General features: G+C 63.6%; 2 protein-coding genes across 3 annotated transcripts; both read right to left on the bottom strand.

Annotated features, from left to right (window-relative positions):
• On the bottom strand, positions 1 to 4,294 carry MRPS24 (mitochondrial ribosomal protein S24). Of its 2 annotated transcripts, none has more exons than XM_053269878.1 (4): positions 4,140 to 4,294; positions 3,492 to 3,590; positions 2,312 to 2,423; positions 1 to 1,801 (listed from the first exon to the last, which is right to left on the bottom strand). In XM_053269878.1, the coding sequence occupies exons 1-4, from the start codon at positions 4,179 to 4,181 to the stop codon at positions 1,518 to 1,520; spliced, it is 537 nt and encodes a 178-aa protein (XP_053125853.1). In that variant the 5' UTR covers positions 4,182 to 4,294; the 3' UTR covers positions 1 to 1,517. The 2 variants fall into 2 exon arrangements, with proteins under 2 accessions (XP_053125853.1, XP_053125852.1); XM_053269877.1 differs by lacking the exon at positions 4,140 to 4,294 and adding an exon at positions 3,806 to 4,124.
• Positions 4,295 to 5,312: 1,018 nt separating this feature from the next.
• Positions 5,313 to 24,846, bottom strand: NPC1L1 (NPC1 like intracellular cholesterol transporter 1). The gene is made up of 19 exons (XM_053269766.1): positions 24,758 to 24,846; positions 21,434 to 23,086; positions 20,705 to 20,805; positions 20,191 to 20,363; positions 19,260 to 19,388; positions 15,389 to 15,571; positions 14,901 to 15,015; positions 14,223 to 14,350; positions 13,870 to 14,016; positions 13,654 to 13,743; positions 13,185 to 13,375; positions 12,128 to 12,255; positions 11,853 to 11,973; positions 11,048 to 11,103; positions 10,371 to 10,521; positions 8,899 to 9,130; positions 7,600 to 7,713; positions 6,878 to 7,040; positions 5,313 to 6,063 (listed from the first exon to the last, which is right to left on the bottom strand). Exons 1-19 carry the CDS (start codon positions 24,844 to 24,846, stop codon positions 5,792 to 5,794), a joined length of 4,236 nt encoding a protein of 1,411 aa, XP_053125741.1. The 3' UTR covers positions 5,313 to 5,791.
• Positions 24,847 to 26,425: the final 1,579 nt, after the last annotated feature.

Below are 26,425 nucleotides of genomic sequence, written 5' to 3'. Positions count from 1 at the left end.
GAGAGAGCCGTGGGGGACGCCTGCCCAGGCGGACTTTATTGACCTCCATGGAATTTCTCCAGCTGACAGAACAGGGAACATTCCTTGGATTGTACAATTAATTGCCTTGTCGAAACAACTTCTACAGGAGCCTATAAAGCCTCCCTCCCTCCTGTTGCTTTTGGGGGGTGGGTGAGGAGCAAATGCTGGGGCTGGGGGTGGGATCTGGATGCACTCAGGGCTGGAGTCCGCCCACCGCACCCCATTACCCTCCAAGTTGCGCCACAAGCACATTTCCAGGAAGGAGGCAAGCAAGCAAGCAAGCAGGCCCATTGCCACAGAGCTCTGGGTGCACCTCTGCCCCCCCCCCCCGGAGAAGCAGCAGCAGCAGGGCCCGAGGCTGCCCATCCTTGGCCCCCAGCCATCCCTGCCCCAGTGACAGCTGTCAATGATTCACTCCGCTGGCCGCCCCAGAGCGGCGGATGTGCCATCACATGCTCTTCCCGGGAGTCACTGGGTGCAGCAGCCAGGTGGCCAGGACTGTGAGCCCAAGGCCAGCTGGGAAGGGCAGCCAGGTGGCTCCTGGCCTGGAGGCTCAGGCAGCCTGGCTCCAGCTGGCACCCTGGGAGGAGCCCCCGAGCCTGTTGCCAGGGGCAGGGCCCAGCCCAGCCCCCCCTCCCCACAGAGGAAGCCAGCCAGCCAGCCAGGAGGACTCCTCCTCTCGTGCAGAGTGGCACCTTGGCCTGCCTGACCGGTGACGACGACGGAAGGCCCTGTCTCAGCAGCAGGGAGGGGGAGACCCCCCCAGGCCTGGCGGCTGCATGCCCACCTCGGCAAGGCCGGAACTTCCAGGGCGATCAGCAGCCCCCCGCCCCACCCCCGGATCCCCTCTGTGATCTGAGATGATCAACATTAGGGCTCAGCTGCAGGCCCCCCCCCCCCCGGCCGGTTCTGCAGGGCACATGTGGGGAGCCCAGCTGCCTGGACAGCCAATTTCCATGGGGAGCCTGGGGGGGTGGTGGGGGGGTGAGTGAGAGAAGGGTCCCCTCTCCCCAGCCTCCAACAGCAGAGGCCGTTCCCCTCTTGAGGCAGGAAGCGCTTCCCGTGGGGCCTGAGCTCCTCCCAAGGCAGGGGGAGGGAGGCTCTGAAGGGTCCTCAGTCCCAGCTCCAAGGCGGGGGGGGGGGCAAGGGAAGTGCTTCCAGCCCCTGCCAGGGGCAACGGACCCAGCATGAGGCCCCCCCCCTTCCAGCAGCTTCAGGCCCAGCTGTGCCAACCAGAGGGGGTGGGAGGAAGAACTGGGAGGAGCCAGGAGTGGGGGCAGCAAAGACGCATTGTTTGGGGGGCAGTGGCAGCCGCCCCCTCCCCCCCCAGCAAGCCCCTCAGTCTCTGCTGCTGTCGCAGCCCCCCCAGAGGCCGTTCATCCAGCGGAGCCGCCTGCAGCGAGGGCCCCGGGGTGGCACGCAGCCCCCCACTCCCGCCCGCCCGGGCGGAGGGAGGAGTCCCGCTGGGCCTTGGGCCGGCGCCGCTGGAGACAGGCCTACAGGCACTTGTAGACGACCTTCTCCGGGACCGTCTGCACCTCCAGCTTGACTGGGCATTTGTAGAGGAAGGAGAGCAGCGTCTCGGTGTAGCCAATCAGGAAGTAGAACTTGGAGGGCGGCAGCCGCTGCACGAAGACGGCGCAGACCCGCAGGAGGTTGGCCTGCCGCTTCAGCACGACCTCGCTGGCCAGGCAGCCGTGGAAGGTGCCGTAGAGGAACCTGCGGAGGAAGACGTCCTCCAGGGCGCGCTCGGCCGCCCCCCCCTCGCCGTCCAGGTTACCTGCAGGGCAGACTGGCGTGAGTGGGGAGGCCGAGCGCCCCCGAGAGAGGCCGGGCGGGCAGCAGCAGCAGCCACAGGGGGGCCCCCTGCCTGTCCTCCCCCCCTCCTATTCGGCTTTGTCTGGTTTATTCCATGAGCTGCCCAAGCAGAGCACAAGTACGTGGAACGAGTAAGCGCTCTGCGCGGCCCTGGGGCATGCGGGGCCAGCCAGGGCCCAAGGAGCCGCCAGAGCGGGTGGGCAAAGCACAGGCCTTGCAGGCAGGAGGGCCCCGGCTCCAGTGGGGCCTCTCCTCCCCAGCAGGAGGCAGGAAGAGCCACCGGCAGCTCCCTCCCGCTGCCGAGGACGTGCCTGTGCTCCTTGAAGATGGCGCAGCTGCCAAAGCCACCCGTCCCAGGCAGGCCGGCCGGCCGGCCGAGCGAGCGAGCGAGGGGACCCCCCACCCCGAGATCCAAGTGGACTCCAAGGCAAGGAAGCCCCGCTGGGCAGCAGCCACGTCCCTCCCCACTCACTGGTGTGCTGAGAGAGCCAGCCCTTGCGGTGAGCAATGTAGTGGGGTGGGTTGGCTTCCTCGTATGTCACAGGCTTGTCCCCTTTTCCGACACGCACCCGAGCGGCTTGGTTCTGCAAGAGAGGCGGGGGGGGGGGTGGAGGAAGCCTGATCAGGCAAGGAGACACACACACACACCCCCAACCTGGGAGGACCATGCGCCACTTGCAAGGCAGAAGCCACCAGGACACAGGAAGCCAAAGGCCCCAACAGCAGGGCAAGGAGAGCAACAAGCCTGCCCCCTGGTGGCCTGGGGGGGGGCAGACTTCCCCACTGCATCTCGAAAAAGCAGGCATCCAAGCGTCTCTCACCCCACTCCTGAAGCACCAGCTCTGTGTGCCAAGGCAGGCACAGCAGCTGGGGCTGCTCCTCTCCCTCCCACCCTGACTGCAGGCTGACTGTTCACCAGGTAGAACCACACGGTTCACCATGCTGCTCTACCGGACAGGATGGGAGAGGACTAGGGAGAGGAGCAAGCCAGCCGACTGCTGCCGGGAAGCAGAGGCTGCTGCGCCTCCTTTGGCAAGGAGCCCCTGGCTGGTGAGGACGAGCTGCCCCCAATGCCAGGGTGGGCTCAGGCGCAGTTGATGCCGGGCTCTCCCCCTCCCACCCCCCACTGCACCAGCACGTCCCGCCTGCCACTCGCTCCACTTTTCATAACCGAGAGCAGGACCAGGAGAGCTGCTGCTGCTGCTGCTGCTTCTCGGCTACGAGGAGGACATTTGGGTTGCCTACTTAAGACTGTTGGCCTTCAATGCCTTTGCCTCGCTCAGTTATCCGTCCCCTGATATGCCGCCAGGGAAAGGCTAGGCTGCTTGGAAGGAAACAGCCCCCCCCCCGCTTTCCCCCTCCCTTCTGACCCTCCTCCCAGTCTAGCCCCTGCTAAGCCCCATATGCCAGCTGCACACAAGCTCCTTTGGCGAGCCTGGCTTGTTCTCTGACCAGGAAGTGAGGGTGGACTCATAGGCCAAGCAGAGCTTGGGGGTCAGCCCGGAGAGAGGAGCCAACCCACGAGCCTTCGAGGAGAAGCCATCTCCGGCTCACTTCTCCAGAGAGCCCGCTTCCAAGGCCCCGCTGTCGGCCACCGCGGCTCCCGGGCCCCTCCCTCCCTCCCTCCCTCGCTCGGGCGCTCCGCCTCTTACCTTGCAGCAGGCAGCGCTGCTCTGGAAACTGTCCCGCCTGGCACGGAGAAGCCGCCAGGAGGAGGAGCCGCCGCCGCCGCCGAGTCTCCCCGAGAAAGCCTGAGGAGGAAGCAGGGCACGGTTAGCCCCCCAACCCCCGCCCCACAGGGCAGCAAGGGGCCCATGCCTGCTGCTGCCCACCGGGGAGAGCCAGCCCAGCCCAGGCCGCCCCGCCCCACCCTTGGGTGCCCTTTTCCTGGGTCAGCCCACACCGCTGGCTGCGCTGGAGCCGCCTTGCAGCCAAGACCGGGCACGCTGCAGCCCTGCTCACTTGCCACGGCTTGGGGCGCACAAGCGCAGCCCCTGGCACTCTCAGATAGACTGCCTCCGAGCAGGGAAGCTCCCCTCGGCGGCCATGGCTCCGCTTGTGATGGAGGAGGCCCGCAGGAACTGGCCCAGCCTCTGCCAGCGCCGCCGCCGCCGCCCCTCTCTCCTAGGCAGCCCCCTCTTCCCACCCTTCGGCAGGCCGGGGGCTTGACGGTCGCCCCTGCGCCAAGATGGCTCCCCCCGCGGCGGCGAGAACTGCGCCTCCGCGGATGCACTGCGCGGGCTCCCGTTCCCACGACCTGCATGCTGACACGTGCTGAGCCCCCGCGCGCCCCCACTCGCCTCGAGGCCCCGCCGCAGATGCCTCCCGCAGAGCGCCGCCATCTTGGGGGAGGCGGGACGTCCGGGGAGGGAGGGAGGAGCTCAGTCTCGCGAGAGCGCGCGGCGAGGCCCGGATGTGTCTGGAGCCCAATGAGGCCTCGATGCAGAAAATCCCGCAGATGTCTTGGATCACAAACGAGTTTAGTACATTTGTTTAAAAAAATTAAATGGTTTGTTTATTCAGATGTAGCAGTTCCACTTTCACTAGGTGTGAAGTCCTCTGTGCGTAGAGAGAACTTTTTCTGGTAGCTTTACTGCAGCAGAGAAAACATTCAATAAAAATCACAGGATTGACCGATTTTTTGTGAAAGAAAACACTGTAGCCAGAGTCCTGCTCCCCTGTCGCAATCTGTGCCCCGTTTCAGAGCTCTAGGCAAAGCCGTTCTAGAAATATAAGAGGAGGGGGATGTTTGCCCTTTTTTATAAAGGCAGGGGGCAGATTCCTCCACATGAGCTAGAAGAATGATTGCGGGGCTTCAGTTCCAGATGTTTTTTGTAATTTTCTGCTGTGAAACAAACCAAACCACTCAGAAGACTTCTGAAGTCCCCCCGACCAATGTTGGGTTTTTTTAATCATTAAAAATCGGGCTGACCGATCCGCTTCAAAATCAGTACACAAATTCCTGATAAGCTGTCCTGATTCTGTGCCCCGTTTCAGAACTCTAGTCCAAGCCATTCTGGAAACATAAAAGGAGCCCTGTTTTCCCTTCAGGAAAATTATGGGGCCTTCGAGCAGAGTGGTCACGTAGACCTCGGCAACCCAGTCTGTGCCTAACAGCCCCCCCCCCCCCCGGTGCTTTACCTGCGACCCCCCCCCCACTGGTCTGACTCCCCTCCCGTCAGTGTGTGGGGGGGGGTGGGGAGTGGAGCTCGCTTTTGAGCGCACAGCCCTCTTCATCCACCCCCTCAGATCGTGAGACCTGCCCCCCCCCGCAGAGCCTGTCCTGCCACCTTGGCTCCTCCAGTGATGAGGAAACAGCAGCAGCCACCACCCCTACTCAAACAGCGAGGCCGGTGGAACTCCATGGCCACAGCAGGACACAGGCGGGACCCGAGTTCAAATCCTGCCGGGCGCGCTCTCTCTGCCTCAGAGGAGCGCCTTCTGTTTTGCCCCCAAAGAGACATGGACTCAGCTTTCATTCAACTTTTTATTCCACGCAGCACCTGCCTCCCAGCGCTCAGGCAGCGGGGCTCCCACCTGGACACCGACTGCTTCCCCCGCCGGACCCCTTCGCCTCAGCTCGCCTTGCCAGAAGGGAGGAGGAAGGGGGGCTCCTGCCACGCCCCACCTGTGCCCCCAGGCGCCATCGCAGAGGGCAGCAGGCGCTTCCCGAGACCGACAGCTTGCTTGCCTGGGGTGGGCCCAGCTCTCTGCTGCAAAACGCTGCCCGCCGTCGGGCGGGAGAAGGGCAGCACGGAGTGTGCACAGAGGTGGAGGAAGGCGCGGGCCTGGGAGGGAAAGGGGCCGGTCTCTCTCTCTCTCTCGAGGAGTCCTGGAGCAGGCTGGCTCCTCCTCAGCCCCGGACCCTGGGATGCTGCCGGCCCTGGCCCGCCGCTGCTCTCCGGGCCCCATCAGGGAGGTGGGAGTGGGGTCAGGACTCTGGGGCCAAGCCTCAGAAGGGCGTCGCCTGCCCAGAGCGTCTGTCCTGCCGGCTGCTGCCGGCCTCCAGCGCCTTCTGCTGCCCAGTTCCCTGGCCTGGCTCTCCGGGGCTGGTGTGGCTTCCCTCGGAGCCCGCAGAAGTCGAGCCGTTGCACGGGACCCTTTTGCCTCCTGCAGCTGAGCTGCTAACCAGAGCCGGGCTGCTGCTGCTGCTGCTGTTCTCTGGGGTCCCGGCCATCTTTGGCTGCTGCTCCGTCTGCATCCCAGTCTGGCTGGCAGAAGGCCCTGGTGGGGAAGCGGGGGGGGGGGGGGGAGGTGGTTAGGGCTGCAGAGGACCGGGTGGGGTGGGGACGGCACGAGGGCCGGGCAGCCGGGCCTTGCCTGAAAGACCCACACTTGACTGCAGCAGCTGCCACCCAACCTCCAGTGAAGCTGGCTGGGATGCCTCTGGGGGGCGGGCAGTGGGGGGCAGCCCCAGGACCACGGCAAGCCAGGGCCTCAGAGTTGGGGCAGAAGCCTGCTGGAGGTGCTGCCCTGACCCATGGCGGGGGGGCTGTGATGTCGTGGCTTCCCCATTCCCAGCCCCCCAGCCCCACCCCAGCAGTCTTTTCAACTGCTAAAACCCCCCAGAGTGGTAAGAAGAGCCAGGATCCAAATGGCTCTGATGGCTCCATGCCATGAAAGCAGGCGCCCCTCTGGCAAGAAGCGGGCCCCCTCCAGGCCGTGATATATTGACAACCATAAAAAACACGGTGAGAAATCCACCCACGTGAGATATACAAAGGCAGCCTGAAACACACTTCGGGCCATCTCCTGGAAATCGGCAGCAGCCGACGTGTCTTTTCCCCAAGCAAGAATAAAAGGAGTCTGAAGACACACCTTGAAGCCCCCCCCACCCCCCCAGCCCCCCCCACTGGGCCCTCTTCTGCTCTCCATGGAGTGATGGTGCCGCCCTCCCCCTGCCCCCTCCGCCACAGGCTATCGGTCTCCCCCCCACCCCGCAATTCCAATCCCTGCATTTGGGATCTCATCCCGCTCCCTAAGGCCCCCTGCCCTGCCCTATAGAGCTGGGGGGGGAGGGTGCTTGCCGGCAGCTCACCGAAGTAGCTGAGGGCCACAGGCAGGAAGACGAGGCCGTGGAGCATGCCCAGCAGCGTGATGATGAGGTTGAGGCGGAAGAAGAAGATCTGGATCAGCTGGGCCCTGGCAAAGGCCAAGACCACAATCCCCGGCAGGTTGGTCATGGCCACGCCTGCAAACACCTGTGGGGGGGGGGGAAGGCCGGGCATAGGCAGCGGGTCAGCTCCCGAGAGCTCCGGACGAGGCCAGTGGGGCCAGAGCTGGCCCCAGGCGTGGTCCCCAGATGGGCTGGAGGCGCCTGCCCAGGCGCTGGGCCACCTGGCCAGACCCACAAGCAGCTCCCAGGAGTGAGGTGCATAATTGGGGCAGACCCATCTCTCGGCGGAGGGGTGCCCCCGGAACAGAGATTCCCGGCAGTTGTTGACTACAACTCCCAGCATCCCCAGCTGCAATGGCCTTTGACGGGGGATTATGGGAGCTGTAGTCAACAGCTTCTGGGAACGCTGGTCCCCCCCCATCCCCCCTCTCCTGCCAGCTGCCTCTTAAGCCAGGGCAAGGCAGGCTGCTGCGCAGGTGGAGGCCGGGTGGGGTGGGGGGGCAGCAGTGCCGCTGGGAGGAGGTGACCCGGTCTGAGGGTGGGCCAGTGAGGGCCAGCAGGGGCTGGAGCAGCGTGCCCAAGAGGGGCGCAGCGGCAGGGTCCCAGGGCGGCACCTCTTCCCGCCCCCCCCCCCGAGCACTCACCGCACTGCCCATGTTGATGGTGGCCTCCCGGGCCCTCTCCAGCCTGGTGGGGCCGCGGCTGATGGCGAAGGAGCGGGTGAGATGGGAGACAAACTCCACCGAGATGCCCACGGCCTGTCAGCAGGACAAGGCAGGCTTAGCCAGGGAGCGCCCACCCCGGCCTGCCCTCCTCCCTTCCGGCCACACCGGAGTCCTGCGCGAAGCCAGGCACACCCTCCCGCTCCGGCCGCTGCTGGCGAGGAGGGCTGGGGTGCTTGGCAGCCGTCCTCCCTGGCCTGCGGTGGCATTGCAAGGCAAGCGGCCCAAAGCCGGGCCAAGAGGGGCTAGAAGCCTCAAAACTGTCTCGCTTCTCAAGAGGACATCTGTGGAGAGAACAGCTTGGACCGTGGCCTGCAGGACCGCCTAGAGACGGGACGCATCGGAGCCGGAGGAGCAGGAGGAGGAGGAGGAGTGCTGGGAGGATTCGCCTCTGCTCTGGCCCGGGCCGGTTTGCTGCTGGCAGGCGGGGCTTTCCCCATCCCTGCAGGACAGTCCAGCAGCGGGCGGAGCTCTTCCAGCCCCCTTCATCATCCGTAGCACCTTCCGAGGCTGAGGGTGAAGCACGATTTCCTGAGGCCTCCCTGATGTCTCTGGCTTGCCTCTCTTCTTCTCTCAGGGAGCCTAGCTAAAAACGACCATTGGCCCCATAGACTACAGAAGATGTCTTCCAAGTCCCTGGTCTCTTCTGCTGCTGTTTTTAAAGCCCCAGCCAGCACTGGGAGCACAGCAGGAGGAGGAGGAGGAGGAGGAGGAGGAGGCGGCTGCTCCAGCCTCCACAAAGGGGGACTCCACACAGTTGCCCAGGCGGGGAGCTTGCCTGCTGAATGAGCAAGAGCTCCTTCCTTGTTATTCTGGATCTGGCACCTGCTGCGCAGGCAAGGCTGTTGGGACTCAGAGGTTTCCTATGGCAGAGCTGGAGCAGGACAAGGGGGTGGCCTCTTGGCTGGTGCCGGGCGCTCCATCCTCCTCCCTGCCTTGATTTGGGCCTCAAGACCAAGGAGAAGTGGGAAGCAAGCACAACTGGTGGTCCTTACTGACCTCGTGGCCTCTGAGCCAGACTGAGATCACCTTAGCTCTGGTCTGAAACTGGCAGGTTTTTTAACCACCCAATGGTCCTGTCTCACGGCCAGCCAGGTGCCTTGGAACGCCGTGACTGCAAGGCCCATCCCAGCATGCACCGGGCAGCTCCCCGCCCCCACCCCCACGAGCAGGAGCTGGGCCAGAGCACAGCCCCCCTCCCAAGCCCCAGGCTTGGCTTACTGTCACCAGGTTGATGAGCGAGATGGCGTTGTAAGAGATGCCCCAGAGAGTCATGGCTCCCACAGTGTCCACCACAATCATGATGATGGTGAGCAGGTTGATGGCGCCCGACCGCACGTCCATGCCCAAGAGGATGCAGCAGACCACAAAGGTGGGCATCAGGCAGAAGGCCAGGTTGGCCACGCCCTCCATGGTGATGGTCAAATACTGCTCATAGAACACGTAGGTGATCCTGCAGAAAGTGACGGTCAAGTGAGGGCTGGAGCACAGAGACCCCCCTGGCTCCTGCTGCCCCCCACTCACCCAGCCCGCCACCACGGTCTTCCTGCAAAGCCTCCAGACGCCCAAGAGACACGAATTTCCCTGCCAACCCCAAGCGAGGCAGGAGGCTGTTCTCATGATCGGCGTTAGGGCAGGAGACGCCTCCGACCCGGATTCAGAGCTGGGCTTGCTCCCGACTGGCCTTCGCGAGAATTCTCCAAGCAAGTGGGGGGGGGAGTTTAACGCAGGCCCAGGAAGGGCTTTCCCTCCACCCTCGTTCTGGAGCTGGGTACAAGTCCTGGGCCTCTGTGCCCACCTCGCAGCAGACGAGCATTTTCCTCTCCTCTGACCTGGCCTATGGAATTCCCGCGACGGCCGGTGGGGAGCAGGAAGCAGGGCAGGGAGGAGGAGGAGAAGGAGGAGGAGGAGGGTTCTCCTACTACTTCTCGAGGGCAGCCCTACTGTTTGTGAAATGAGAACGCGGCTGGTCACACTCCCCAACATGGACGCCCGACCCCCACTCACTCACCCCCCCACCCCCAGGATAGTTGTGGTCAGCTGAAGACCGGCAAGTTTTGCATCTTGGGCTGCAGTGTTAAGGAACAAGCAGATATTAGAAGGTTGCTAGCATCTGTGTCTGTCCAGCAGAAGGAGACCTTTTCCTCCCCTTTCAAAACTCGCTCCCTGGCCTCACTTGGCCTCCCTGCCTGCGGACGGGCGAGCAACAGCATCCCTTCAGAGAGCTCGCTCAGAACTCCCACCGCCCAAGAAGAGCCACGCGTGGATTTGGACTCCCCTTCCTGGAACCAGGATCCGACTGTGGGTGAGTCTTGCAGTCCTCCCCAGTTGCTTCCACGCCAGGCTGCTGGCACTGAGGAGGGACCCCTTTCTCCCCACTCTGGCCAGTCCCGCCAAGGGATGAAGATGCCGCTGGCTCCATCTGGATCCCCAAGGCCCGGGGACTGACCGGAAGAAGACCCACCTGGGCCCCTGGATCAGGATGTCACCCAGAGAGTGGGGAGCCCCAGGGCTCTGGGGCCTGAGCAGGGAGGATGCCTTTCTGCCCCAGCTGCCAGGGCGAGGCGGCTGGGCGGGCGGGCCGAGGGTCCTGCTGCTGCAGCAGCCACGCGGCCAGTTTCCTGGAGAGGGCCCCCCGCCTGCGTCAGCTGAACAGAGCCCCACCCACCCAGCCCCGCCTCCTACTGCCTTACGTGTAAGGGAAGACCTGGAAGCTGGGATCGGTGCCAGGCACATTCCGCAGGCTGGCTGTGATGTTGGCTGCCAACTCCCGGGAAGCCTTCAGTGCCGCCGTGAATTCCTGCGAGTTTTTGAGGGGCGTGTGGTAGGCCATGAAGCGAGAAGCTGCGGGGGGGGGGAGAAGGGGGACGATCACTGCTTGCACTGGTCCAGACCCCCCCACCCCGATATATGTGGGCCACTGTCCAGGCCAGGGAGAACTGTGATCGCTCCTCTCCCCGGTGGCCCCTCGGAGTGAGGCAGATAATGAAGAAAATGGGGGGTGGGGTGGAGCTCGGGTGGGGGGCCCTCCGGACCCCACCCGCTCAATGATGGCTGCGCCCCTGGCCCGGGCCCCTGCGTCCCATGGCGGTCTCCCTGCAAGCCCTGCTTTGCAGCCCAGATCCTTCGATGCCATGGCCAGGACCCTGCCCTGCTCCCAGCCCCTCCCTTGATCGGGGCATCTCTCCATGCGGATGGGCTTTCCTGTTGCATCCCCGCTCCCAGGGCTGAGAGCTTTGCTGCCCTGGTTCGCATGGGGCAGCAGCTTGGCTGACCCACAGCCTTGCCCCTCGTGGGGCTTGCTCTGGGCAGCCTGCCAGTGGGAAGGGACCCCCCCCACACACACACATACACTCCCTCCCTCACTCACCCAGGATTTGCCCCTCTGGGCCCAGCTGCACGGAGGTGTCGTAGGCGCCCAGGCCCCTGCGTGGAGAGAAGCCGCTTTGAGGGCGGCAAAGCTGAGCCCAGCCCGCGCCTCCCACAGGCAGGCAGGCAGGCAGGCAGGCACCTGACCGCCCCCCCCCCCCGGCTGAGCGCCCTCCACTGCCTGGCATGCTGGAGGCCCAGCTTCACTGCCTCTTCCGTCCGGCCTGACACCTTGGAGAGCCGCTGCCAGTCAGGGCAGGCAATGCTGAGCTAGAAGGGTCTGCCTGGCTCGGGGAAGGCAGCTTCCTCTGGAGCTCCTGGCGGAGACCCTGCCCAGGCAGCGAGGCGAGGGGGGGCCGGCCGGGGGGGGCTCTCTCCACACTCCCCGGAGGCTGAGCCAAGCTCGGAGTGATGTGATTGGAGTGAAGGAAATAGGGAGGGGTGGAGTGGGGGGGGGCAGCTGGGTCTTGGAGGCCACCCGCTCAAGGAGAGCCACACACCTGCGGGAGGGAGTGGCCGGCTGCGGCAGCCCGAGGAGCAGGTGGAGGGAGGTTGCTGCCACCACCACTGCAGCGGCTCCTCCTCCCACTGCTGCCACCGCCACCACCACCTGGCATGGCCGGCTGCCTTCCAGACTGCCGCAGGACGGGGAGGCTATAACTGCCTGGGAGATCCAGGGCTGCGCTGGGCCTGCACCCGCCCGCCGGAGGCCTTTCTGGGCCAAGGGAGGGGCAGCCCCTCCTCCCCCTCCCACAGGCTCCAGCTGTGTCTGCGGGGACCCCCCTCCCTGCTCGTGGCCCACTCACCCCTTCGGACACTTGAGATTGGGCTTGTCGCCCAGAAACCAGGGCAGGAATTTGTTGAACTGCTCCACGTCAGGCCGCTTTGCCACAGGCATGCAGTAGTTGAGGAGGCAGGAGAGGTTGCCTGCCGGGAGAGAGGGAGGCGGGGGTGCAGTGGGGGGGCGGGGGGCAGGTTGGAGCAAGGAGGCAGCCGGGCCAGGGGTCACACCCACCCACCCACCCACCCCCTGCTCTGGGCTGCCTCTTGCCACAGGGCTGCTCCCCCCCCCGCCACTTACCGTTCGTGGCGGGACAAAACTCATCCTTGTGGGGGCCAGACCGGAAGGTGCGGCAGCAGCCGGAGAAGGGGCTCAGCCAGTCAATGAAGTCGTCTACCCAGGAAGAGGCAGGGATGGCCAGGAAGGACCTGCCAGGGAAGAGGGCGGCCGTCTCTCCAGGGTGCCGCCATCCGCCCTGAGGGGGAGGGGCCCAGGCGCCCGTCCGGGCCCCCCTTGGAGAGGGGCTGGAAGCTCAGAGAGAGAGATACGTCTGGCTCCGGGCAGCAGCCAGTGGCAGGCAGCCCTGGGCAAGCTGGCCTGTGTGCGCACTTGTGGGCCCAACCTGTAGGGCTGGTGTGGCCCCTCCCAGCCGTGACAGCACACACACACACACAGACACACACACACACGGCACCCAGGATCCCCCCCCCGGGGATTAATCAGTGAGGCCCCATGTTGCATTCCTTGCCCAGGAAGACAAATCTATGAGCACCAAGGGCAGGGCATCCTTTGTGGTGGCACCAGGCACGGCCCTCCCATGAGGCAAGGTGAGGCTTGCTGGGATGCCAGCAGGATGGCAAGATGGCGAGATGCCCCTCACAGCCATCGGAGCAGCTCTTTGCCAGGAGAGGAGAGGAGCGGGGTGGGCGGCCACCTGCCCTCCTGCTGCTCAACTCAGCTTGCAAGGAGGCTGGCTCCCACGAGGGGCGTGGCGGGGGGGAGGCAAGGCCACGTTGGGGGCGTGGCGGGGGGGAGGCAAGGCCACGTTGGGGGCCTGGCCTCTGGTGCCTGCCGGAATGCCATGGGCTGCCCCGAGGGGGGGCGGGCGGCCACCCAATGGGCTGCCCTCTCTGCTGGGCCCCAGCAGCCTGCTTGGACTCCTCCCTCCGTCAGGGCTGGAGTTCAGGCCTGGGGTTCTCCCGCGTGTGCACAGAAGAGAAGACTGGCGGTCTCTGACTGCGGGGGCCTCCAGCCTCCCCTGGCCGGTGGGGGCAGGCCTGAGCTCGGGCCAGGGCCGGTGCACTGCGGCCCGGGATGTGCCCCCCCACCCCACCCCCCGCCGCTCGGGGCGACTTACTCGTTGGGGAACTGTGTGGCGCGCTGGATCTGCTGGGTCAGGGAGTCGCCGTCACAGCCCGCGCTGGAGCACACCCCATCCATCCCCTCCACCGTGGAGAAGTTGTAGCCCCCCGTGGTGACGAAGTAAGTGGGGGCGCCCACCATGAAGTACTCCTTGAGGTACTGGAAGTACTGTAGCATGTAGGAGTCCTGCGCGGGGGGGGGACAAGAGAGGACCATCTCTGGGGTGGGGGGGAGCAGCCAGGAGGGTCCCACGGGGCAAGGGCCAGGGCAACGCAGGTGTGGTGGCTCAAGGAGGGGCCACGGGGGCGGCCAGGGCTGGGAGGAGGCTCACAGCATGCAGGGCAGGGCCGCCCGGGCAGTCCTGCTGACCCCCCCCCCCTCCCGAGAGCGCAGCCAGGGGCCTGCCCAGAGCAGTCCTGCGGGGAGAAGCCCCTTCCGGCGCCCCCCCCCCCGCGGCTGCTCACCTTGGGCACGGAGAGCTCCTGCTCGAGCCCCACCTGGACCTGGAGCGTCAGGAAGAGGCCTGCGCAGAACATGAAGATGAAGATCAGCACCTGGAGGCGGGGAGGGGAGGAAAGGGGGGGGGGCTGAGTGCTGCTGCCGCCGCCGCCGCCGCCAGGAAGGCCCCCCTCGCCTCCCCCCCCCCGCCCCCCGCGAGCAGCAGCCCCAGCCAGACTCACCACCAGGAAGCGGGTCACCCGGTGGAGCAAGACGGGCGCATAGAAGCGCCTGGCGAAGGCGCGCAGCCGGCCCTCGTGCCGCTTCCGTGGCCCCGCTTCCCGCAGGCGGCAGCAGCAGCAGCAGCAGCAGAGGTCAAAGCGCGAGGCCTGCAGGGGGGGCGGGACAGCCAAGGCGGCAGCTTGTCGGTGCCCCGGCAGGGGAGGGGAGGCGCGGGCGCTCTCGGCCCACTGCCGGCGAGGCGAGCGAGGCGAGGCGGGTCTGCCCCGGAGCCCGCCCCGCCCCGGAGCGCCCCGGCCCCCGCAGGTGACCGCGGCTGGTTGCTCGCCGTCCCTGGAGAAGAGCAGCCGCTGACCTTCTGCCTGCGGGCATCCAGCGCCACCAGGGGCACAAACATCGACATCTGGAGGAGGAAGTCCAGCAGCACGGCCAGAGCGGCGTTGAGGGCAAATGTCCGGACCGCCGGCATCCTCGACCAGGCACCTGGGGGGGGGGGGGACGCCGAGGAGGAGGAGGAGGAGGAGGGCAGGTCAGGTCAGGCCGCCCCCATTGCTCTCCTCTGCCATGCCTGGAGCCCGGCTCTCTCCACCCGGACCCTGCAGCGGCTGGCCCGCCTCCCACCCGCCCTCCATCCCTGGCCCGGCAGGCGATCCTCCTCCTGCTGCTCGCTGCCCTGCCAGGCTGAGCCCCAGAGCAACCCCGGCTCACTGGGCCAAAGAGGCACCTGGCGAGGTGGCGATTCTCTGGCCTGAGCGGGGGGAGAGTGACTGGCCTGCCCCCCCCCCGCCCCATGCCACGCCCGGGAGCTCCAGCGACTCTTGCGGGTGTCCGTCGGGCGTTTCTTTGGAGCGGGCGAGCCCTTCGGGGACAGCAGGCTCCCATCTCATGTATGTATTCTTCCTCCGAGCCGCTTTCGGAAGGGCGGCGTAGAAATCGAGCAAACAACGAAAGCGGCCCCGAAGGCAGCCTTCCAAGCCGGGGGGCTTCCCGAGCTGAGCTGGGGGGGGGGCAGGCGGGGGCAACAGCAGCTCACCCAAGAAGAAGCAGATGACTTCCGAGAGGCTGCAGAGCAGCATGCTGGGGGCGACGCTGCCCAGGACCCTCCCGACGTGCTGCTCGCTGGTCTCTCCGGGCTGCTGCGTGGATTGCTGCCAAGACAGGTAGAGAGCTGCGGGAGGGAGGGAGGGAGGGAGGGAGGGGCCCGGGAGGGCAGCTGGGCTGCCTCCTGTGGGGAGCGGGACGCTGGGCTGGCGAGGGGGGGGCTCCTCTGCGGTTCCGGGGGCCGGCTGGGCAGGCGCTTTCTTTCCCGCACGCCTCCCACCCCGCCGGCCAGAACTCACAGCAAGCCTGTCCTGGGACCCCCCCCCCCCCCGAGGGGCCGGCCTGGCCTCGGCCTGCAGCTCCAGCGTGTCCCAGGGCTGGTCTCGGCCGCAGCACCTTCGCTCCTCTGCATCCCCCCCATCCCTCCCCCCGTCCTCCCCCAGGCCCGGATGGCTCTCTGGCTCAAGATGCTCCTCGCACCTGGTACTCCAGCACAAAGATGAAGAGGTTATCGGCTCCCACCGCCAGCACCAGAAAGGGGACGACTTCGAGGATGATGAGAGAGGAAGGCAGCCCTATATAGGCGTAGAAGCCCAGCGAGGAGAGCACGGCCCCCAGCACCACCAGGATGCCGCCCAGGCCCAGGGTCAGCTTGGAGTCCACCTGAAGGAAGGAAGGAAGCAAGCAAGCAAGGGCATCGCTTTAATTGAGCGGATGGGTTCAAAGAACCTGGGGCCGCCAGCTCCTGAGGGCCCCCCAGGTCCACCCCTCCCTATTTCCTTCATGACCTCCCCAGGGAGAGGGGTGAACACGGCCCCCCTCTCCCCTCGCTATGCCCCTGGAAGGAGGACATGGTGAGGGCATCAGCCCGGCTGAGCAGCCAAGCCAGGCGCGAGGAGGGACACCTTGCTTGGGGGGGGGGCTTCTTGGGGAGATTGCTGGTAGTAAGGGAAGAGGGGCATCTTTCCCCTTCAGTCTGCTTGCCAAAAAGGACTTTTCAGGGGCCAGTCCTGACTCCAGCATCCACGTGGGCACAAAACCCAAAAGTCTCCTTGGCTGTGCTTGTGCCAGTTAAAAAAGAGCAAGCTACTAGTCCTCAAGGTTACGGAAACAAGCCTGAAAGCAGTCATTTATTATTTGTTTCTTTAAAATAGTTACACTCCACCCCTCCAGTACATAACTGCTCAGAGTGGCGTGCAAAATCAGTAAAACATACACATACGCTACAAAAACAATACGAGAGTAATAGTAATTAACGGAAACAAGCCTCAGTGAAAACCCAAGTCCAAACTGTTTTAACTTAAAAGTTAAAACCCACCAGATACATACAGCAGATAAAACATTTAAAAGAGATGTGTCTTCAAGCAGTTTCTTTAAAACCCTGAGGAAGGGAGCATGGTGAAGCTCTTCTGAGAGGCTGTTCCAAAGCCAAGGGGCCACTGCAGAAAAGGCCCTGTCTCTAGTCTGACTGCTAGCCAGATCTCCAGTAATGGTGGGGCCATGAGCAGGGACTGAGATGCAGAACTACAAGATGCGTTCTTCTTGTAGGGGGGAAATATGGAGGAGACCTGGTCTTGTGGCAGCAAGCATGACTTGTCCCCTTAGCTAAGCAGAGTCTGCCCTGGTTACATATGAGTGGGAGACTAGAAGTGTGAGCACTGTCAGATATACCCCCCCCCAGGGGATAATGGGGCCACTCTGGGAAGAGCATCTAGGTCCCAAGTTCCCTCCCTGGCAGCATCTCCAAGGTAGGGCTGGGAGAGACTCCTGCCTGCAACCTTGGAGAAGCTGCTGCCAGCCTGTGAAGACAGTACTGAGCTTGAGCTAGCTAGACCAATGGTCTGACTCAGTGTATGGCAGCTTCCTCTGTTCTATGTTCCTAGAATGGGAAGCCCTGCCAGGAAGGCAGATGCAGCTACCCCGGACCCAAGCCACGAAGGGCTTTCAAGGTCAAGACCAGCACTTTGAATCTGGCACAGAAGCAGCCAGATAATCAGTGAAGCTCTCCTCGGAGGGGTGTGATACTTGTGAAGCAGCTCACACCAACAGGCATCCTTGTGGCAGCATTCTGGACCAGCCGACATTTCTGAACTGTCTTCAGGGCAGCCCCACGTAGAGCACACTGCAGTAGTCTGATCTGGAGGTCAGCTCCAACAACTCCAGTCTGGGCAAGGGCTGCTGATCGCTCAGCACAGAGAGTGAGGAGGGAGTCTCTCCAGGGAGTCGCGAGAACACCCCCTCTTCCGCCCAGCCCCCTTTGGGTCTGTTGTGCCTCCTGCAACGCTTGTGGGGCCCGAGAATACTTCCCTGCTGCAACCCTGGACAAAAGAAGGGCCAGAGCTGACGTTCTAAGCTGTCCTGGACAATTAAGAATCCACAAATCACCAGGGTGGGACGGCATCCGCCCGAGAGTTCTGAAAGAACTCAAAGGTGAAACTGCTGCTGGTCTCCTCGCAAAAATGTGTAAATTGTCCCTAAAATCAGGCTTTGCGCCAGAGGACTGGAAAGAAGCCAAGATAACAGCAATTTTCAAAAGAGATTTAGGGGGGTTCTGGGAAATTACAGGCCAGTTAACTTCTCTCTCCTGGGTAAACTGATGGAAAGCATACCCAAGGACAAAATGGTTAAAACACACAGAAGAACAGGTCTTACTGAAGGAGAACCAGCCTGGCTTCTGCAAGGCTTGCCTCACTAACCTGGTGTAATTCGCAGAGAGTGTCAACAGGCATGTGGATACAGATGATCCAACTGACATAGTTTCCTCGGACCTTTAGAAAGCTTTTGACAAAGTTCCTCATCAAATGAACCTTGATGAGCAAACTTAACAGTCATGGGACAAGGTGGCAGGTTTATGTATGGATTGGTAACTGATCGAAGGAGGGTGGGAATAAATGGACAGTTTTCCAAATGGAGGGAAGTGAGACGTGGGGTCCCCCAGGGATTTGTACTGGGACTGGTGCTCTTGAACTTATTCATAAACTAGAGAGAGATCTTGGGGTCATGGTGGACAGCTCATTGGAAGTGTTGACAGTGTGTGGCAGCTGTGAAAAAGATGAATTCCATGCCAGAGATCATTAGGAAGGCGGCAATGGTGCAGTTGGAAATGACTTGACTAGCAAGTCAGAGGTTGCCAGTTCAAATCCCTGCTGGTATGTTTCTCAGACTATGGGAAACGCCTATATTGTGCAGAAGCGATACAGGAAGAGGCTGAAAGGCATCGTCTCATAGTGTGCGGGAGATGGCAATGGTAAACCCCTCCTGTGTTCTACCAAAAACAACCACAGGGCTCTGTGGGCACCAGGAGTCGACACCAACTCAACAGCACACTTTACTTGACATGAAAATAAAAATATTATAATGCCCTTGTACAAATCTATGGTGTGGCCACATCTGGAGTACTGTGTACAGTTTTTGGTCACCATATCTCAAGAAGGACATCATAGAAGAAGGAGAAGGTGCAAAGGAGGGCAACCAAGGTGATCAGGTGCCTGGAGTGCCTTCCTTATGAAGCAAGGCGACAACATATGGGGCTTTTTAGTTTAGAGGAAAAGGCAACTTACCCGGGGTGGGGGGGGGGAGTCATGCTAGAGCTCTATGACATTATGCATGGTGCGGAGAGAGTAAATAATGCAAAACATTCTCCCTCTCTCACAGCTATGAAACTGAAGGCCAGGAAATGGAGGACTGACAGGAAATACTTTTCATGGTGTGCATCATAAATCTGTGGAACTTTCTGCCATGGGTTGTAGAAGGCTTTAAAAGGGGCTTAGTCAAATTCATGGAAGACAGCTCTATCCATGGCTACTAATCTGGTGGCTATAGGCCACCTCCAGCCTAAGAGGCAGGATGCCTCTCAATACCCTCCTGCCTGTGGGCTTCCCAGGAGCATCTGGTGGGCCACTGTGCAAAACAGGATGCTGGACTAGACGGGCCTCCTTGGGCTGGACCCAGCAGCAGGGCTGTTCTGATGCTCGATGTTCTTCTTAGGTCACGTACACACACACCCCCATACCAATCCATGATGCAGGCGAAACCAGTGTGTGCAAAGGGTGCCTATCTTGCTTCTGGTTGTCATACAACAAGAGCAGGAGGGTGGTCAGCAATGTTGCGCTTTCATCAGCATAGTATCCCTGACCCCCCCCTTTGGGGCCATGCCCCCCCCCCCGAGCCAAGCCCCTCTCTGTCTCACACAGGCTGCAGCAGGGCTTCCTTGCGTCGAGTTTGGGGAGGTGAGGATTCCCTGGCAGCAGCTCTGCCCTCTTCTTGGGAAGAAGATGCTCCCAGCTAATGCTCAGGGGGGCCACAGCTACCCAGCGCCCCCAGCCCCTTGCCGTGGGGCAGCCCTCCATACCAAGATGCGTCTGCAGCTGGAGTACTCCCCCAGGGCCAGCGCGATGTACACAAAGATCAGCAGGTAGCTGATAGCAAAGACTGGCAGGTCCTCCCAGGTGGTGCGGCTGATCTCATCCTCCAGGGAGCGCTGCAGGGGAGCAGGGGAGAAACAGCTGGTTAGGGGAGCCTGGAGGGCCACAGAGCGGGTGGGGGGCGCACTGGGGGTGGCCTGGGGGAGCAGAGCCCAGGAAAGAGGGGCTGCATCTGGCTGAGAGGGCTGGCAGAGGGCACAACGCCCCCCCCTGCCCCGCTCCCCCGGTGAGATCGAAGCCCAGCTCAGCTGTGCAGAAGCTGCAGAGAGCAGAGCAGCCTGGTGGCGGGGAGTGGGGGAGGGAGAGCTGCAGACCCACAGGGGTGGGGGGGGGGGGCTGCGCCACAGCGGGAGCGGCGCTTGCCCATGGAGAAGTTGCTGGCGGGCAGGGCCATTGCCTGGCCCCAGAGAGGCCAAATCCTGCTCTGGGCTTGGCCCATTTCTGCCACAGTATTTGCCGAACTTGGAGGCCCTCCGTTGGTGCTAAGTCATCAACTCAGCTTGCCAGCCCGGCAACGGCCAATGTTCAGTTTGCTCCATCTGATCCCTTAGGAGGCGCAAGTAATCAAGACCAGGCCAGTTGGCCCGTCCCAGGCAGGCAGCAGCTCAACAGACCGACCCTCGGAAACAGCAGCCGCCCCTGCTACATTGGCTGGCTGGGTGGCTGCTCCCCTCATCCCGAACTAACTGTCTGGGGTCCATCAGACGGTGGGAATGGCTTGGATAGCCAGCCTGTGGGAGAGGAAGGTGGCCTGGGCTCACCCTGTTGGGAGGAGGGATTGGCCCACGCCCAGCACGTCACTGCCAGAGGAGAGGCTTTGCCCACCCCAAACGATGTCAGCTGCAGGGACCCCCATACCTCTGCCATGTAGGCAACGGTGTATTTGTCCGCATTCTCCTGCTGGAATTCCTGCACGACCTTCAGGAATTGCTCCTCCCATAACATCACGAAGTCAAAGCGAGGGTCAGTGGGGGGGAAGTTGCTCAAGGAGAAGGTCAAGAGGAGAGCCTGTGATCCGGAATAGTCCTCCCCTGTTGGACAGATGGGAAGGTCACCCAGAAGCCGTGGGTTGGGGTTGGGGTTGGGGTTGGGGTTAGGGCTGGCAAGGGCTCTTTGGCCATGATGCCCGGGAGTCCCGGCTGGGCCTCCGGCTCCCTGGCCCGCCCCCGCCCAGCCCTGACTCAGACTCCTCCTGGGCTCCCCTGGGCAGGCCGAGGCCGAGAGTGCCGGATGGGAGGACGCTGCCGCCTCTCTGGCCGGGAGACGAGGCTGGCTCCGGAGGCCCTGGCTCAGACAGGCCTCTCTCGGTCTCCCCAGCAGAACAAGGAAGCCCCTTGCTGTGCCCCCCCCCCGGGGTCCTCTGGTCTCCTACCTGAGTAGCCCCCCACAGCCAGGAAGGGGAAGACGGGCGCCCCATAGTCGGCCATGCAGCTCAGCTGCAGCTCTGTGATGTCTTGGAAAGAAAGCGGTGAGCTGAGCGGGCAAAAGAGGGGAAGAAGGGGCTGTGAGGCGGGGCTGAGGCCAGGTGGCGGAAGAGCCCCCCACTCGCCCCAGAAGCCCCCGGAGACGTGCCTCCCCAGGAAGGGGAATGAAACCCGCCTTCCGGGATCAGCCTTCCGTCAGGGTCTCCTTCGCCTGAGAGATGAGGGAGTGGGGTGGGGGGGGGGGGTCCCTGCCAGGGCCGTGCACATTGGCAGCCAAGACCCCGGGCAGGGGGGGGCATGCTGAACAAGAGGCACCAGCAGAGTCTGGGGTCCTCACGAGTCAAGACTGTGCAGGGCCAGGAGTGCAAAGGCCTGCCGGTCAGAGAGGGGTGCTGAGTGGCCCCCACCCCCACCCTGCAGGCCTGGGGTCACCGCTTCTCTCCAGGCAAAGGGAGTGCCGAGCTGGGGGGCTGGAGAGACCCCTGCTGCTCTGCTGCCCTGAGTGGCTTGCCAGATTGGCAGGGGAGGTTCCCAACTTGGGGGTCCCGCGGCCCCTCCCTGGGCATGAGCAAGCCCGTCACCCCCCCCTCCACCAAGGGCAGCCTCTGTGGGGCACCTTTAGCCCCTCCCTCCCCAACTGGCCTCCAGCCCCACGGCTGCCTTCCCAGGAGACGCACTTGACGCAGTAGAGGAAGTGGTCTCTCCAGTCCACGGTGCCCGTCTGGCCCCGCAGCGTCTGGTTGGCCGTCAACTCCAGGCGGGTGCGGTTGTTCTGGAAGTACTGCAGCAGGCTGTTGACGCAGCAGTCGGCCAGAGAGGCGTTGTGGGGGCTCAGGGGTGCGTAGCAGACGTCCGGGAGGGAGACGTTCCGGCCATGCTTCTCGGACCAGACCCAGATGTCCTGCAGCCGCGTCTGCAACTCCAGCAGCTGCACCAGCACCTCCATGGAGAGGATCCCGCTGAAGTTCTTCTGGCCCAGGATGAGGGAGTCGTAGGTGTAGCTGGGGCGGCCCTTGGCAGTCAGGATGACCTGGTTGGTCCGGAAGAAGGGCCCAAAGTGCTGGTCAAAGAAGGCCTTCTCCTGCCGGGCCCGGCTGTGCGGAGAGGACCAGAGCTCCACAGGGTCGGTGGTCAGCTGGATACGGGACAGCCCTGAGGAGAGCAGGACCACGATCACCGCCGAGCAGCCAATGGAGACGAAGGGGTGGGAGGCCACCAGGGTGCCCCAGCTGCTGAAGATCCGGGCCAGGGCGCTGTGGACCCTCTGGCTCGCCCGCTCCGCGCAGGATGTGTAGGACTGGCACGCTGCCTGGCACGGGCCCGCTCCCTTGGCAGCTGAGCAGCAGCTTTGCCACAGCAGGAAGGACACAAAGAGCAGGGCGAGGAGGCCGAAGAGCAGGAGGCACACAAAGAGGACGCCGTCCATCCCGCCCACCTGAAAGGCCGGGGCTGCGGGGAGCGGCGTGGGGCCGGCGGGGCAGGCGGCGGGGCAGTCCGGGCAGGAGCAGGCCTCTCCGCTGCCGCCCACGGGTTCGCTGCACTTCCAGGCCGTCCCATTGAAGGGCACCATGCCGTCCCCGAGGGAGGCGCCGTCCGCCATCAGCTGGAAGGAGATTGCCAGGGGAGCCAGCCCGTTGCTGGGGTCTCCCTGGAAGTCCAGCCAGCGCTGGGTGTTGCACAGGGTGGCCCCATAGATGCCACACATGGTGCTGATGGCGTAGCCGCCCGTGGCCGGCAGCCGGACCCCCTTGCACGAGTCGTAGGACTGGTCGGCAAAGCGCCGGCTGTAGTAGCACTGGTACTCCAGGACGCCCACCTCCCGGCCGGCCCCCAGCTCCGTGGAGCGGTTGAAGAAGCGGGTGACGTTGGTGAAGAGGCTCTGGTCTGGGCTGCAGATGTTCTGGCAGTAGATGTGGGCAAAGTTCTCGGAGCAGGAGGGGCAGCGGGAGAGCACCGCCTGGGAGAGCAGGAGGGTGGCCTTCATGGCCTCCAGCTGGCTGGCGGAGCAGCAGGCGTAGGTGGTGGCGTCCCCTGTGAAGAGCATGGGGCAGACCTCCCGCAGGGCCTGGAGGTGGCTGCCCGAGACCAGCCGGGCGGGCGTGTTGGAGAGGCAAGGCACGTTGGACTGGATGAGGCCGCTCCCCAGCTCGGGGTTCTTGCCACACTCGCTGTAGAAGGCGCAGTAGCCGGCCCGGTGGATCTCCGTGGGAGCAGCTGCCTGGGTCCCCCAGCGAGGAGAGAGAGCAGGGGAGACAGTCAGCAGGGCAAAGGCCACGGGGTCCTCCGGGGCGCCAGAGCCAGCCAGACTCAAGAGGCGGCGGCGGCGGCGGCTGGCTCACGCCTGGCCTTGGCCCTAATCAAGGGGCTGCCCGCCTTCCCTCCCTGCCTCCTTCCCGAAGGGGCCCTGGTGGCTCCTAAGGCAGGCAGCAGACATGTGCTTGCTGGGCTGGGCTGCCAAGAAGCCCAAATGCTGGGCACAGCCCCGCAGGAGCCTCTTTCCCTGCACACTGACCCCAGTGCCAGGGGACTTGAAGCCGGCCGTCCGTGGCGCTGCCTTAGACCCCGAGGAGGCACTTTCCCTCCAGTCCCAACAAAAGGCAGGAGAGCTGCTCTTGGGGTCAAGGGAGAGGCCGTGTCGACTCCTGGCGCCCACAGAGCCCTGTGGTTCTCTTGGGGTAGAATCCAGGAGGGGATGGTGCCTTTCAGCATCTTCCTAGATCGCTCCTGCCCGATTCTGCTGGTTAGTCAAGCATTTCTCCACTGCACCATTTGGTGGTAGCAAGCAGGAATTATCTCCTTTGCTAAGCAGGTTTGCATTTGAATTGGAGACTGTGTTTGAGCTCCTTCAAATAGTCCCCTTTGTGATTGGGGCCACTCTGGGAAGAGCCTCAAGGTTCCCAGTCCCCTCCCTGGGAGCAGGAGCAGCAGCAGCAGCAGCAGCAGCAGCATCAGCATCGCCAAGATAGGACTGAGAGAGATTCCTGCCAGTCTGGGTAGACAACCTTGAGCAAGATGGACCAAGGGTCTGACTCAGTATATGGCAGCTTCCTGGCTTCCTAGGACCTCTAGCCTGCATGAAGACGACTCTGTTAGGCTCAAGGGGGCCAGAGCCATTCCACCATGGGCTCCACAGTCTCCGGGGGGCAGGGGGGGGGAATGGACTCCATGCCACACATCCATCCATCTATCCATCTCCCCACACAATCAGTCTCCCCAGCACCTGAAACTGGATTTAGGAATGAGCCAAGACAGGAACTCACCTGGCATTGCCCCCCCCGCCCCATGATCATCTCCCCCCCCCCACCAGATGCCAGAAAGAGGCCCCACTCACTGACTCCAGGATTGGCTGTGGGCGTCAGGCTGTGCAGATGCCCCCAAAGAGCCAGCAACACAGCCCCTTGGGGCACATCCTGCTTACATGGTGTGTGTGTGTCCTGGCAGGAAGAAGACACCCCAAAGACTGACTTTGCAGAGGAGAAGGGATCTTGTGGTAGTGAGCAGGAATCGTCCCCTTTGCCAAGCCAGGTCTGGCTTGGTGTGCGTTTGGATGGGAAATGACATGGAGCCCGGCAAGAGGTTCCTCGGAGGGGGTGGGGCGGTGGCAGAAGCGCCTGGCTGCAGCCCCTGGTGGCATGGCTGGGCGAGACTCCGGCCCAGGCCCTGGGAGAGCCACTGCCAGCCAGTGCAGAGCCAGTCCTGAGCTGGAGGGGCCAGTGGGCCGCCTCAGTTGAGGGCTGCTGCTGCCGCCGGGGCTGGCCAGAGGTGCCTTGGCTGGACCCAGAGGAGGAGCAGCTGTCCCTGCCCAGGCCGCCCCCCCCCCCCCGCCGCCAGCCCCCCGCCCCACTCACCGAGCCCAGTCCAGCCCTGAGCTGCAGCAACAGGGCAAGCAGGACGCTGCGGGGCCCCATCCCGGCTGCTCTGGCTGGCTTGCAGGCAGGAAGAGAGAGGAGCGGAGCGGAGCGGGGCCAGCAGCTGCGGCGTGCCGGGCAGCCTGTCCTCACTCTACCTCCGCTGCCGCCGGGCCAATCAGGCGGGGCCAATCAGGCTGTATAATCCCCACTATCATTAACCCAGAGATAAAGCCGCCCATCGGGGTTCTCCTGCCTGTTCTGGGGTAGCCCCCGCGGCCAGTGCCGGGAAGCGGCTCCTCCCTGCTTGGGAGGTGCCCAGGCAGCCTCTGTGGCCCCTGCTGGAGCAGCAGCACACCCCGGGGGGGCCCCTCCAGAGCCTCCCCCCAGGAGGGGTTGCGGCAGGCTGCATGGCCCTTGGGAGATGGGGGGGCGCCCACCCCTCTGCAGGGCAGGCTGGGCCCCAACCAGGGGGACCCGCTCAGCTCCCTGGCCCAGGGAGACGAGGGGCGGGGGGGGGGGGGCGCCTTGTCCTCCCTGGCTCCGAAGGGCGGCAGCAGGAGGAGGGACTGGTCCCCCCCCCCGAGCCAGCTGCTGGGGCGACTCCTGCCCTTTGCATAAGCCCCAAACAGAAGCACTCTGGGCAGTTACAAAACAATCCAAGCAATCAATAAAGAGATGGACACTCTTCAACAGTTACCAGGTAAAAAGTGAAAACTGTGAAAATACAATTGAAACAGCATCTACTTAAAAGCCTGGGCGAACAAATGCGCCTTGACTGCCCTTCTAACGGTGGTCCGAGCTGGGGAGGCGCTTCTTTCCGCGTTCCAAAGCCAGCCTCGGGGCAGCGGCGGAGAAGGCAAGTGCAGACGGAGCCCTCCAGAGGATCTCCGTGGGCGGTGGGCTTCACAGCCCCCAGGGCCCAAGTTGTTCAGGGCTGCAGAGGTTGTATCCCAAACCTTGTACTTTGCCCAGTGCAGACCTTTTGAGAGAGCAGTGATATTGCGCCCCCCCCCCAGCTGAACCGGATCCCAGGCAGGGGGGCCTTTCTCACGCTAAGGGGCCCAGGCCCACCCAGGACAACGGCCGGCCAGGGTGCACTCAGCAGCATGACTTGTGGGTGGCCACCACCATGATCAGCAAAGGCGACCTCCCTGGCAGGGCTGGAGACTTTGGGAGCGGGGGCAGCAAGGGCCACTGGCCTGGGCACCCCAAACGGACTTTGGGGCTGCGGCGGGAACAACAGGAGGCGCCCACAAGAGTGTGCAGAGTCCCATCTCCCCAAGTGCCCTGGATTGGAAGGGTCCTCCCAGAGGGCATCCAGCCCACTCCCAGGAATCTAGTGCCCAGGCTTTCCCAGCGAATGGCTGGCCAGCCTCTGCCTGGGAGACCTCCAGGGAGGTAGAGCCGCCTGCGCCCTCCTAGGCAACCCTCCCCCTTTAGAGGTGCTCTTTGAGCTGAGCAACGTATTCACCGTCTGCCTCTCACCCTGCTCTCCGAGGCCGCAGAGGACAAGTCTTTGGCCTCTTCTGCAGGTCACATCAGAGACAAAGATTCACGTGCTGGTCTTGGCCTTTGGAGCCCTACATGGCTCCAACCGGGGTGCCTGTTGGCCCACATCCACACGGAGGAATCTGCCAAGGCCCCCAGATTGCCTGACCAAGCCCTCCTCTTGGCCCCAGCCCTGGGGCAGGGCTTCTTTTGTGGTGGCAGCAGGGGCTTCTTCATCAGTCCGCCTGCTGGCTTCATTTCTAAAAGGACCCCAAACCCCTCCTTTTTAATCCCTTGCCTGTGGGGTCCCCAGAGGCATCTGGTGGGCCA

The sequence above is a fragment of the Hemicordylus capensis genome, chromosome 8 (assembly GCF_027244095.1).
Source record: "Hemicordylus capensis ecotype Gifberg chromosome 8, rHemCap1.1.pri, whole genome shotgun sequence".
In the NCBI taxonomy this organism is placed as follows: Eukaryota; Metazoa; Chordata; class Lepidosauria; order Squamata; family Cordylidae; genus Hemicordylus; species Hemicordylus capensis.
The sequence above is the reverse complement of the archived record's forward strand: the minus strand, read 5'-3'. Positions and strand labels throughout refer to the sequence as shown.

Excerpts from the sequence above, each read along its gene's own strand:
- NPC1L1 (XM_053269766.1), bottom strand. The coding sequence starts at position 24,846 with ATGGGCGGCTTTATCTCTGGGTTAATGATAGTGGGGATTATACAGCCT. Across the intron at positions 20,364-20,704 it reads GGCTGTGGGGGGCTACTCAG|GGGAGGACTATTCCGGATCA; the intron begins GTAGGAGACCAG and ends TCTGTCCAACAG. Across the intron at positions 13,744-13,869 it reads GGGTGACCCGCTTCCTGGTG|GTGCTGATCTTCATCTTCAT; the intron begins GTGAGTCTGGCT and ends CCCCGCCTCCAG.
- MRPS24 (XM_053269877.1), bottom strand. The coding sequence starts at position 4,102 with ATGCAGGTCGTGGGAACGGGAGCCCGCGCAGTGCATCCGCGGAGGCGC. Across the intron at positions 3,591-3,805 it reads CTTGTGCGCCCCAAGCCGTG|GCTTTCTCGGGGAGACTCGG; the intron begins GCAAGTGAGCAG and ends CTTCCTCCTCAG. Across the intron at positions 2,424-3,491 it reads GCAGCGCTGCCTGCTGCAAG|AACCAAGCCGCTCGGGTGCG; the intron begins GTAAGAGGCGGA and ends CCTCTCTTGCAG.